The sequence below is a fragment of the Bos taurus genome, chromosome 13 (genome assembly GCF_002263795.3).
Source record: "Bos taurus isolate L1 Dominette 01449 registration number 42190680 breed Hereford chromosome 13, ARS-UCD2.0, whole genome shotgun sequence".
Classification (NCBI taxonomy): Eukaryota; Metazoa; Chordata; class Mammalia; order Artiodactyla; family Bovidae; genus Bos; species Bos taurus.
The window spans coordinates 83250392-83263880 of record NC_037340.1 but is presented as its reverse complement, the minus strand read 5'-3'; the positions used below and the strand labels follow the sequence as shown (position 1 = coordinate 83263880).

The 13489-nt window shown below is 47.9% G+C and overlaps 1 protein-coding gene across 1 annotated transcript; it reads left to right on the top strand.

Annotated features, from left to right (window-relative positions):
• Window positions 1-5933: 5933 nt before the first annotated feature.
• CBLN4 (cerebellin 4 precursor) lies at window positions 5934-13002 on the top strand. Its single transcript, NM_001081537.1, is given in 3 exon segments — window positions 5934-6433; window positions 9338-9454; window positions 11701-13002. Coding segments are annotated over 3 exon segments (606 nt in total). The 5' UTR covers window positions 5934-6142; the 3' UTR covers window positions 11899-13002.
• The last annotated feature ends 487 nt before the right edge of the window (window positions 13003-13489 follow it).

Sequence of the window (13489 nt, the reverse complement as noted above, 5' to 3'; positions counted from 1 at the left end):
GTTGTGCCAAAGAGAGAGAGATGGAGATATAGATAGATGATAGATCTAGATATTTAATAGGAGATGATAGATAAATGGATAGATGATAGATAGACAGAGGAAAGGCAACATTCCGGGTCACCTGCAAGGCTTCACTACATTCCCGAGGTTCGCTTTTGCCCTTAGACTTGTGACGTAGAGTCTTTCCAGTAAATCCTCTTTGCCTCATTGGCCTCCCTTTCTTGGACCTAAGCATGGATCAAAATTTTCAAGATCCCTCTTAAAAAAAAACAACCCAATCAAAAGATGGGCAGAAGACTTAAATAGACATTTTTGCAAACAAGATAAGCAGATTCAGTTCAGTTGCTCAGTCGTGTCTGACTCTTTGCCACCCCATGAAGCGCAGCATGCCAGGCCTCCCTGTCCATCACCAACTCCCAGAATTTACCCAAACTCATGTCCATTGAGTCAGTGATGCCATCCAGCCATCTCATCCTCTGTGGTCCCCTTTTCCTCCTGCCCCCAATCCTTCCCAGCATCAGAGTCTTTTCCAATGAGTCAACTCTTCGCATGAGGTGGCCAAAGTACTGGAGTTTCAGCTTTAGCATCATTCTTTCCATTGAACACCCAGGACTGATCTCCTTTAGAATGGACTGGTTGGATCTCCTTGCAGTCCAAGGGACTCTCAAGAGTCTTCTCCAACACCACAGTTCAAAAGCATCAATTCTTCAGCGCTCAGCCTTCTTCACAGTCCAACTCTCACATCCATACATGACCACAGGAAAAACCATAGCCTTGACTAGACGGACCTTGGTTGGCATAGAAATGTCTCTGCTTTTGAATATGCTATCTAGGTTGGACATAACTTTCCTTCCAAGGAGTAAGCGTCTTTTAATTTCATGGCTGCAGTCACCATCTGCAGTGATTTTGGAGCCCAGAAAAATAAAGTCGGACACTGTTTCCACATTTTCCCCATCTATTTCCCGTGAAATGATGGGACCAGATGCCATGATCTTCATTTTCTGAATGTTGAACTTTAAGCCACCTTTTTCACTCTCCTCTTTCACTTTCATCAAGAGGCTTTTAGTTCCTCTTCACTTTCTGCCATATGAGTGGTGTCATCTGCATATCTGAGGTTATTGATATTTCTCCCCGCAATCTTGATTCCAGCTTGTGCTTCCTCCAGCCCAGCATTTCTCATTATGTACTCTGCGTATAAGTTAAATCAGCAGGTTGACAATATACAGCCTTGACGTACTCCTTTCCCTATTTGGAACCAGTCTGTTGTTCCATGTCCAGTTCTAACTGTTGCTTCCTGACGTGCATACATGTTTCTCAAGAGGCAGGTCAAGTGGTTTGGTATTCCCATCTCTTTCAGAATTTTCCACAGTTTATTGTGATCCACACAGTCAAAGGCTTTGGCATAGTCAATAAAGCAGAAATAGATGTTTTTCTGGAACGCTCTTGCTTTTTCGATGATCCAGTGGATGTTGGCAATTTGATCTCTGGTTCCTCTGCCTTTTCTAAAACCAGCTTGAACAAAGATGTTGAACATCACTAATTATTAAAAGAAATAAAGTGATAGTCATTCAATTGTGTACAACTCTTTGAGACCCCGTGGACTGTGGCCCCCAGGCTCCTCTGTCCATGGAATTCTCCAGGCAAGAATACTGTGGTGGGTTGCCATGCCTTTCTCCAGGGGACCTTCCTGACCCAGGGATCGAACCAGGGTCTCCTGCATTGCAGGCAGACACTTTATTAGAGTGGATTTGATCCTGATAATTTATCGCTAATTATTAGAGAAATGCAAATCAAACTAAAATGAGGTATTACCTCACACCAGTCAGAATGGCCATCATCAAAACGTCTACAAATAATAAATGCTGGAAAGGGTGTGGAGAAAAAAAGGAACCCTCCTACACTGTTGCTGGGAAGGTAAAGTGGTGTAGCCACTATGGAGGATAGTATGGAGGCGACTTAAAAAACTAAAAACAGAGCTACCATATGACCCAGCAATCCTACTCCTGGATATATACCCAGAAAGTGGAAAACTCTAATTTGGAAAGATACCAGTATTTGGAAAGCACCCCAGTATTCAGAGTGGCACTATTCACACTAGCCAAGACATTGAAAGCAACCAGAATGTCCGTGAATAGATGGATGAACGGATAAAGAAGATGAGGTACATAAATATAATGGAATGTTACTGACCACAGGAGTATTACTCTCCTATGCAAGAATAGTTCAGGTTTTAATTTACTTCTAATAATTTACTTTACGATGTGCACAGATGCAGAGAAGTGAAATTGCTAAAGGTCTAGCAACAGAATTCTTAGCATCAAATGCAACCTGGGAATCTCAGAAAAGTGACACATTTGGATCAAAATCATAACTAAGATTTTTAATACTACATCTGCAACAAGAAAGAAAGAGAAATGAGGTAGGTAGAGAGGGAAGGAAGAAGGAAGGAAGGAATAAGCAGATGTGTGTTGTGGCTGGAATGAAACTTGGGCTTGATCCTGTTTCTTTCCTCCTGGGGATGCTGGGGCTGGAGAAGGCTTGGGGAGCAGGTGATGCTTCTGTTCCCCAAATGTTAGGAAAACATGTCCCATAGGCAGGGGATTGGATTTGGTAATGTCTTTTGGCAGGAGTTGCATGGGCTTGTGTGGTATGATTTCTGGGATATAGTTCTACTGAGGATCCTGAATGCCGAGGAACAGTAGTAGGTTACTACAACCAGCTCAAGTGAAATGCGTTTTATTACAAGGATGCAGGAGCCTCTCAAAAAACTCGAGGTTGCTGGACATCTTGTGAATAGGAGTTAAGAAACTGGAGATGGTTCACTCCCTCTCTCCTTCTATTTCTCAGCAGTGTGGAGAGTTGGCCTCTGTCCACCAGTGTGGTCACCCCTGTTTCTTCCAGCATACACACACACAGAAGTCGCTCAGTTGTATCCGACTCTTTGCGACCCCATGGATTGTAGCCCACCAGGCTCCTCGGTCCATGAGATTTTCCAGGCATGAATACTGGAGTGGGTTGCCGTTTCCTTCTCCATCTTCCAGCATAGTCGTCTGCTTAAACCCGTTGACGGCCAGTTCAGGAGACGACAGGCCTCTCCTCTGCACGACCCAGCGCTTACTAGAGACCATCTGTGTCCCACTCAGATCCCAGAGAAAAGCACCAGCCCCACTTTATCTGGTGGAATCAGGACACAGAAGCATAGGCTTCTGGTACCAAATGGGCTGACTTCCCTAGAACCCAGGGCCTCCCCTTGTTCAATCACCTGTGGTGGGAACGGGAGACAAGGCCCTGTGATTTACAATGCCAGATTGCTTCTCCAGTAGGAGCCAAAGGAAAATGCAGTGTCCGCATCTTTAGAACCCCCTCAATAGGGGACGCCTGTTAGTAAGGAACCAAGACTTTCATCTCCAATTACCTGGGAGGCATTGCATAAATCTTACTGAGAGAGATTCATTTAAGCCAGTTTATATCATAAAATGAATGACTGATACCGACCTTCTCTCTGGAGGAGTCAGTCATTTCACAATCAATTTCTGAGTCCCTAATATGGTCATCATGCTGGATTTGGGGGCTACAAAATGAGTACTTTGTAGAGAGGAAAAGAGGGAGGGAAGAAGTTTCTTTAAACCTGTGTTCTTGCAGGAAGAAAGATACCCAGGGAAGAAAAGGATGCTGGGAGAATATATTGGGGTTGGAGGGAAGACAACTTATCGACTATTTAACAATTTTGTAGTCAACAGAGCTTTTTTTCCTCCAAGTTCTTCCAGCCTGAAATTGAACAGCCCAGGCCTTAGTTACTGAAGAGCTGTTTTGGACCAGAAAGGCAGAGTGCTGCTACAGGAGGAAAGGGGCCAAATTAGGTCCAGTCCCTGCGCCCCAGAGGCAGCATCAAAGGAAAAGAAGCTGCAGCTGCTCTCCCAGCAGACTGTGCTGAAAACCAGGAGAGAGGTACAAAGTGCAGCCAGGGTTCAGGCGAAAAGCTCTGCTAGGCTTGGGGTGGATTAGTGACTCAACAGTTTTACAAATAGCACAGCACGTGGACCCACAATCAGAGCTGATACTGGCCTCACTGGAGCACACTCTGCAGGCCCCTTTGGCTCCAGGAACCTTAGTCGCAAGATTATATGGAGGTAGGGGTTGGGGAAATACCAACTGGAAGAAGCATTTCTGATTTTAACAATTGGAGCTGCAGTGCGATGCTTGTGGCTCAGCACACAGCCCTCTGGGAGGACCTGATGAGGGGACAAGCCTGGAGACGCAGGTCTGACTTCTGTCTGGAGCAGCTTGAATTCAGGCTCAGGAGGGTGGTGTTCTTTCAGGAAGGAGTAGGAAGCCATCCACCTGGGAGACATTGCTCAATAAACACCTTCTGTTTGATTAAAGACTTAGGGCCTGTCCTCTGGGACAGCTGGGCAGCTGGGAGTCTGAAAGGAATTTGGGAGGGGAGTGGTGACCCCAAAGCATCACAGAAGTGGAGGGCCCATGAGGCCTTGATTAGTGGAGCCCCTCCGTCTCAGAAAGGTGAGTAACTTGGTCAAGTTCACGCAGCGGGTCACCAGACAAGCCTTTCCCTCCCACCGGAGGCTGCAGAGGAGGCCGCTAAACCGTGCCAATCAGAGCCCAAGATGGCACTGAGCAGGCACAGGTCGAGGGCAGCACGGGGCGGGGAGTGCAGTGTTCTCCGGAGGGGTTGGCTGCTGGAGGGCTAAGGCTCCGGAGGACTGATTGTCGTTAACTCCCTTTCTCTCCTGGCCTTGCCTGGGGTGGACTGGCGGTGTGGGGGGAAGGCGCACCCAGAGGCGTGTGAGGCTCCCCTTCCCAGAGCAGGAGGCCTTGGGCGCCTGCTCCCAGCGGCTCCGGCTCACCCCAAGGCTCTCCGGAGGTCTCCGGGCCCTCGGGCTTGCCGACGCCCGCGCTGCGCTGGGCGCGGTCAGGCCCGTGGCGCGGGCCCCTGGGTCCCCAGCCGCGCGCCGCGCGAGGCCGCTGCCGCCCTTCGCTCCGCGGGCGGGGCTGGTAGCGCCGCGCTCCTCTGGGCGGCGGAGTCCCGGGCCGCCTCGGCCCCCTCTGCCAGCCCGCACCGAGCACGGGGCGAGCCGGCGCGGAAGCCGGGCCGGCGCGGGGCGCTGGGCGCCCGCCCCTCGCAGTCTGGGTGCCGCGCGCCCCCGGGGCTGGGGGGCCTCAGACCTCGGCGGCCAGCAGAGCCGTGCGCCTCGCGTGCCGGAGGTCTGTTCCAGGCCAGGCGGGAGCTGCTCAGCGAGGGTCCCGGGCCGCCTTTCCCTTCCCGGGGGGTCGGCGGGCTGAGCAGCGAGCCAAGCCCAGCCGGCGTGCGCTCCTATAAATAGCGCGCGTGTGCCCGCCACGCGCCCCCCGGCTGCGCGAGGACACGGAAAGTTGTGCGCGGGGGCTCGCGGCGCGCGGCGGCGGCGGGCTAGGGCTCCGGGGCCAGCTGCCCGGCGCCGTGCGGCGGATCCCGCGGATTTTTGCCTCCGTGCTGGGGACCCGGCTAGCCGCTGCCGCCCTGCCGCCTTCCGAGAGACGCCAAGCTCTGGGGAATTTTTTGACCAAGCGAAATCGAGAGTCGCTAGAGACCTGGCCATGAACACAGCCGCGCGTTCTTCCCGCTCCGGGAAACACCTTCGGCTTCTGTAATCCGTCCCCGCCGCCAGCTGGAGACGAGCCGGGACGACCCTGGCCCCGACCGGCCCCCAGCATCCCGGGGCTTCTCCGAGCCCCCTGGGTTTTTCCTGCTGCGCGCTTCTCCTGGGGAAGCTTGGTTTGGGGTGAGGATTTCTGATCATTTTCCTCTTTGAGGGGTGAACGGGAGGGTTCGGCGACTTAGATGTCTAGGAACAAGGGTGGGTGCGGGGGTCCCAGGCAGGGCTGATCTCAGGCGGAGGAGGGCGGGGGAGGGGGTTCTGCATGAGCTCCTTAAAGGACGAAGGTAGCAGAGCCAGCGAGACAGCGCGAGGGGGAACTCTGACTTCAAACCACGGAGCTGCCGGAGGTGTGCGCGCCGCCGCCGGCCCCGCCGCGTGGTGCATCTAGCCACCCGCACCGTCCCCAGCACCGGGGTCCCGGGGAGGAGACCACGCGGGCACGCGGGAGCGCCGGCCAGCTGCGGCGGCCCCCAGCCTCGCTCGCCATGGGCCCCCGGCGCCGGGCGCCGGCCGCGCTGCCGGCCCTGCTGCTAGCCCTCGCCCTGCCGGGGCTGCGCGTCTGGGCGCAGAATGACACAGAGCCCATCGTGCTGGAGGGCAAGTGCCTCGTGGTGTGCGACTCGAACCCGGCCACGGACTCCAAGGGCTCCTCCTCCTCGCCCCTGGGGATCTCGGTCCGGGCAGCCAACTCCAAGGTCGCCTTCTCGGCTGTGCGCAGCACCAACCACGAGCCGTCCGAGATGAGCAACAAGACGCGCATCATTTACTTCGACCAGGTCAGAGCCCCGGGGGACGCGGGAGGCCAAGGCTCGGGCGGCGGGAGGGGCGACGTGCAGGCGTCTGAGCCCCGGGTCGTCTGCTCGGGCTGAGCCGCTCTGATTGCGGTGCAGGGAGCCGGGTCGGCACCGGGTTGGCGTCTCCGCGCGTCGGGATCTGAAACTTCTGAGGTCTCCCCCGCCCCAGCCCGCCCCCACTCCCTCCTGGCCTCCGGAGAGCTGCTGGGGCGATGGGAGAGGGGCTGGCAGCTCAGAGCCGCAGGGAGAACTCGAGACACGTTGAATAGCAACAGGTCTGCTGGAACCGGCGGGTACTGGTCCCTGCACCTCGCCGTCTCTCTGCTCGAGCCTGGCGCCCGGCCTCCACTCTTCTGCCGGGGCCGCGGAGGCCGTCCTCCGGCAAGCAGGGGACTCTTTCCAGGGCAGAACAGATGATGTGTTCCTCCGGGATGGAGAAGCTTCTCCCTAGAGGGAGCCCTGGGCGGGGTGGGCTGGGAGGGGTCCACACTCTGCACAGACCTGCGGGGGCTGCGGAGGCGGCAGCGGGGGCCCCCGGTCGGATCTCGCTCCCTGTTCGGTGCCAAGCGCGGCTGCAGCAGAAAGCCCTCCTCCGCTACTTGGAAAAGTTGAGAGGAGGAGAGAAGCAATGGGTAGAGGCGCTGAGCTCCTGTAGGGAAGCGCTGGGAAGCCTTTCTCCGTCCCTAGCTCCTGCCCTTTTCAGAGACCCGCGAAGCAGTGGGGAGAGAGGGCTGGGGGCTGAGGACAGGGGACTGGGAGCGACTGATGGCCACTGGAGCTTCATCTTAGCGATCGGAGCTCGTGGGTCTAGCGCTGAGAAACTCCAGGATATCAGCTGAGAAAGGAGTCTTAAAACTGAAAACAGACTCCAGGCTGATCATTTCAACCTCTGCTGCACCCGGAGTCTTTTAAATTCCAAAGTCGTGTGTGTGGTTCACAGTGGCATGCCACATGGGCACGAACACGGGTTAAGTGGTGCTGTGGGATGTGCCCGGGGAGCGATGAGGTGACATTTCTCTTCCTTACTTAATTGTTACTAAGTAATGTACTCTCCAGCTGGTCAAAGACAGAGAATGCCTCTCTGGGGCTTCCTATCGAATAGCCATCATTTTAAAAGAATTAAGCAACCCCTTTGGGTTTTAGTGCATATTTTTCATCTTGATGGAAATAAAGTCTAGCACGACCCCTGGTCTGTGTTTCAGTGCATTAATTAAATACTGTGGACACTGCACTGTCCTCTGTACAGTGCATTGTGTTCAGTGACCTTTCTGTCATTTAGAAGAGGAGAAGAGTTTGCTCTCCTGTTCTGGGTGCTCCTGCATCTTAGAGACAATAAGACACATTTGGTAATAAATCTCGAGGTGTCTGGGTGCTCTAATTACAATGTACAGTCAACATTCAGCCTTATGTGTAGTCAACACTAATCAGCTAGCTCCATTATTGCTAATGAATTATGCTACTTGTGTCTGATTCAGGGAGTCCCTGCTAAGTACCTCAAATTATTTTAAATGTGCTTAAACAAATCTTTGTAAAACCTCTGTTGGGAAGTATTGCATAGCTGGTGATTTGTTGCTGAAAGACCATCGATCATAGGGTCAGAGGAAGAAATCTGATGTTTACTTGGAAAAAGGAGTAATCTCAGAATAAAATGATACACACAGACGCATTTTAAGTTGGGGGTTGAGCCTGGTACATCTACCTGACCGGCACTATATTCCGATGCGTTGCTCACAGGTAATAGTATGTCTAGGGAATTATGCAAAGGGCTTATATTAGCCTGAATGTAGTATTTAAAAGAAATAGTAGCAGATTGCCATTGATATGGGGGAAATGTACTTTTGTAAGGACATCTGGTTTTTCTGAATGCCGCTTCTAGATTTATTTCTTGGAGAGAAATGGAAGAAACCTTAGTTATATCCTGCCTGCTACCCCCATCCTCAATATGCACACACACACACACACACATTCTCTCTCTCTTTGTCACATGTGGCATTTAGTTTAAGAGGTCATCTATTGAAATGCAGAGCTAATTTCATAATCAGTAGAACTAAGCTGAACATCTCGGAATACAGAATGCACTGTTGTTTTCTTGGGAACGAGCACTTTGTTTCTCTTCCTTTTTGTCCCTTGAACTTTTAAACAAACGGCAGCAACTGTTGAGGGGACGGACACTGACTAACACCGGGGGGGGGCGGGGGGGGGGGCGGGCAGAGATGCCACCTGTTTCACAGTCTCTATTCCTTGGCAGCCTGCAAAGGCTGAGTCATGGCCAAAATATTTATAGTTAAGACCTGGGTGGCATAGGAAGGGAACGCATGGCTGTGGATCTGAGCTGAGGCTTGGCGGGGGCTCAGAGGAGGGCCAGGCGTTCGCCTTACTCGGGCACCAACTGTTCGGTGTCATGGATCATGCTGCCCAGTGGAGGGAGCGTCCATACCTCTGTCCAGGAGGGCCTGCAGAGAGCCACAGACGCGATTGGCTGGCCCGGAACGCCATCTCTGGGCATGCAAGGCTCCAGAGGGTGGGTGTGTAGACGTGGGGCTGATGCCTTTTTCTGACTCTGAAGGTAGAGCCAGTGTTTATAAGCCCCACATGTTCAGAGCCAGCCGGCCTTGCTGGAAATCGAGGCATGAATACAAAGCTCTGACTTTATTTTTTTAGTCTAACATTAAAAAGATGAAGAACCTTCCAACATACAAATCCGTTTTTCAAGTCACTAAAGAAAAAGGGAATAGAACTCCATGTTTTATTTTCTGTGGTTTTTTAAAGCTAGGTTTCTTTGTTAAGAAAGAAAATAGGAAGGAAAAGAAAAGGGAAGGAAGAACACTGACTTTACTTCCAGAGAGTATTGTAATAGTTGACTGTGTTTATCCTTTTTATTTGTAGATTCTAGTAAACGTGGGTAATTTTTTCACCCTGGAGTCTGTCTTTGTAGCACCCAGAAAAGGAATTTACAGTTTCAGCTTTCACGTAATTAAAGTGTACCAGAGCCAAACGATACAGGTATGTCTTCTGACCTGCTCTCTCTACCCCGGAGTGACAGTGTTTATCTGTGGTGGGCCATGTATTTAAGTGTTTATGTGTTTTCATTGTAAAAATAGCCATCTTCATAGTAGTTTATTTTTAAAACATGTCATCTCCAATAACGCTTTCTATGAAGCATAGAAGCATATAGAAAAATATGTGACAAGCATATAGAAAAATACACAATTAAACTTATTACCTTAATAACAACCAGTCACTTAAAAAGCATAGTTTTTAAAGCTACTTTTTTCTGTTAAGAAAGAAAATAGGAAGGAGGAAGGAAATAGTAAAAATTCAGTGGCACAAATCTCTTTATAAGACCTTGGCTGCTTTTAATGCATGTGCAAAAATTACCCGAATTTTTAACAACAACAACAACAAATAGTAAGACTATCAGAGTTTTACAAGTACCTACTAAATAAATAAAACAAATTTGCTGTCATTGTTAAAAATTATGAACTGCAGTTAACAACTAAGACCAAGAATAAATTGCTGAAGGAACAATTATTCAATATACTTTTAAAGAAAGGATATGCTACGCTTATCTTCTAAGTAGTTTATCCTTAGTTACTCTGAAATTAGTGAATTCTTACCAAATGCAGTTCCACAGTTAATATATTTTGTGCTGTGCTTTCTAAGGAACAGGCTTAAACTCACACTCAAGGACAATGATGGAGCTAATTCCTATAATATTCAAATATGCGGACACTCAGTAATACCAGTGCATGTCTATGGAATTCTAGGATACTTTTTTCATCATCTGTTCACTGTATGTATTGTATATTGGTGGTGGTGGTTTAGTTGCTAAGTTATGTATGAACTCTTGTGACCCCATGGACTTTAGTCCACCAGGCTCCTCTGTCCATGGGATTCTCCAGCCAAGAATACTGGAGTGGGTTGCCATTTCCTTCTCCAGGGGATCTTCCTGACCCAGGGATCGAACCCAAGTCTCCTGCATTGCAGGCAGATTCTTTACCACTGAGTCACATTGTGTCCAGATGAATGTTAGATTACACATCTACCACTTTTACATATCTTAGTGAATGGATAAATTGATCAGCCTCATACTTAATTTATTCAGTATTAATTTTTGACATAAAAGGAATGAATATCTAGTAAACAAATTTAGTCCCATGGAAAAGCTTTTCCCAAACGCCAATATTTAGAAACTTAGGTAATATTTGACACAGTATAATCAAAATTTTACTGTGGAGGGAAGGTAATAAATTTGTTGCTAATTATCCATCATTAAAACATTTAGTGGTAGTAGTGATAATTATTTTTAATGCACATTTCTTATCAGGGAAAACACTAGAAGAAATCACAGTGGACAGTCATATTCTACAATTTCAGCTGATGTTTATTTAGCATATGCATGTCTCAGCTGTACAGTAAACCTGCAGAGATATTAGTAGAGCCTTGCGGTCCCTGAGTTTCTCTGAGCAAAGGGCATGGGGTTATTTTTACTAATGTATTGGGAAGCCAAAAGCATGTGGCCTAACTGAAAACGTGCTGTTGCATATGGGAGATAAATAAAGTAGTAGGCCTAACTTATGTCCTGAAGGGGAGTCAGACTTCACATGGCTGGATTTTTCTCCATGGATGGTGATCTTCTGTGAGTATTTAAGGAAATTTTTGTGGGAGAAATTAATTTTTTTTTCAAGTTAAAAAGATCAGCTCAGTAAGATCATACTAAGCCTAGCCACCCCAGTTAGCTAATTTGAAAGGAAAGGGATGTATTTACTGGACATCAGATACTTTACCAGGATGATCATATTAGACATTATTCCCGCCCCCCAACCCTTGACCCTTGTAGATGTTTTGTAGAAAGATGCTTTCTTTCTTCCTTCCTTCTCTCCCACTCCCCCCTCCCTTCTTTTCCTTGTTTCTTTCTTTGTATTGCAGAATAGTTGATTCGCAATATTGTTAGTTTCAGGTGAACAACATAGCAATTCAATATTTTTGTAGATTACAGTCCATTTAAAGTGATTATAAAATAATGGCTGTGTCTCCCTGTGCTGTACACATATATCCTTGGAGCCTATTCATTTGCTACGTGGTCAGTGTTACCTCCTAATCCCCTCCCCCTGTCTTCCCTTCCCCTTCCCTCCCCTCATTGGTAACCCCAGTTGGTTCTCTATAATCGTGAATCTGTTTCTGTTTCATTCATTCATTTGACTTTAGAGAGAGCTCTTCGGTGTCTTGTTTTGTTTTGTTCCTTATAGGTTAACCTGATGTTAAACGGAAAACCAGTCATATCTGCCTTCGCTGGGGATAAAGACGTGACACGCGAGGCCGCCACGAACGGGGTCCTGCTCTACCTGGATAAGGAGGATAAGGTTTACCTAAAACTGGAGAAAGGTAACTTGGTCGGAGGCTGGCAGTACTCCACGTTCTCTGGCTTCCTGGTGTTCCCCCTATAGGATCCGAGGTCTCCGTGATGCTCGTCTGGGGAGGGGCGGCCCCCCCTGACTTCCTGAGGATCACTTCCGCTTCACCGGATTGATGTCTTCACGGGTTTCTTGTGGGCGAATATGTGTTCTCTGTAAGGATGCTAAGCTGTCTGAACCAGCATCGAACTCCACAGATGATTTTTGTGTGCATTTCAGTGTACTCGGATTGGGACTCAACAGTTGATACCCATCTATGCTTAAGTGTAACAATTCAAAGCTGTCTGCAAGGTTTATTCTGAATTTAATTTCCTGAAATCACTGAATTTGTTGCAGATGTGGCATTTTATTTATTTAGTTTTCAAAGACCGACAACTGGGTCTGAGAATTAGAGAACTCTATATGTAAAGTTCTGACTTCAATCAACGATTCGTGTGATCCTGCCAAAGAATTGTGTGCTGTGTCCATATACCGGTTACACTTGTTTTTATTCCTTTGGGATTAGTTTGTTCAGTTCTCTTAAGGTAATTTCTGACTTTGTGTCTTCTCAACAAATAGGGTAATGGCTTGCCTGCAAATTTACTCTATGAGATCACCCACACGACTTCCCTTAAAAAAAGAAAGAATGCTTCATAGTTGTATTTTAATTATATATGTGAAAGAGTCATATTTTCCAAATTATATTTTCTAATAGGAAGAATAGATCATAAATCTAACACAGAAAAAGTTGCATATCCGAATTCTTCAGTGCTCAATCCTCAAACCTGCGCAAAACAGCTCTCCTCCATGGGAAATCTTATACTTTATTGCTCATTTTAATTAACATGATTGATAATAGCCACTTTATTAGAAACCTAAGGGATTTTTTTTCCTTAGACATGACTACTTTATTAACTGGAGATGGGATGCCCTCGTTTTTAATTATACCTATTTTTCAAACCTTCTGTTGTGTTTGAAGTAGCATCTGGTTTTGCCTTAACTCCTAAAATTGTTTAGATCTCTCTGTTCAGCTAATAGTAAATCCAAATATCCCATATCTGAGCTTAGTACAATATCTTATTTTGTCTTTTGTACAGGTCATAGGAATTCATAAAATTATTTATGTCTCTGTTACAGAATAAAGATTAATATATGTTAGCTGAATCGTTTGGTCCTTTCAGTTTTGGAAATATGGGTCTTACATGATTTATTCCCTTTCTCTTACCAACCCTCTCTCCCTCCCTCCCTCACCCCTGTCCTTTCTTCCTTTCTCTCATTTCTTGGTCTTGGAGCTGAAGAAAAGCTTTCTGGATTTCTAGAGAATGTCCCTCAACTGGCATAGGAAATCTTTACCATGTTTAATTTGTCCAGATTCAGGAGTTGTGAGCTTGGCAAAAGAGGATCAATGAACTTAGTAAAGTCTCCTTTCAGAATAACTTACTGTTAGGAAGTTAAGTTTTAAAAGATCCACTGAAGCATCGTGAAGGGCTCAGTGAATGAATGAGTGGTGATGCAAATAAAGATCAATATTTTCAAACAAAAGACTTGAGGAAGAGTTCTGCCCTTTACTCAGCACTAACGGGCAAGCAGAAGCCCCATTTCTTTTCAGGAGGAACTATAATGACAGATGTCTCCTCTGGAGATT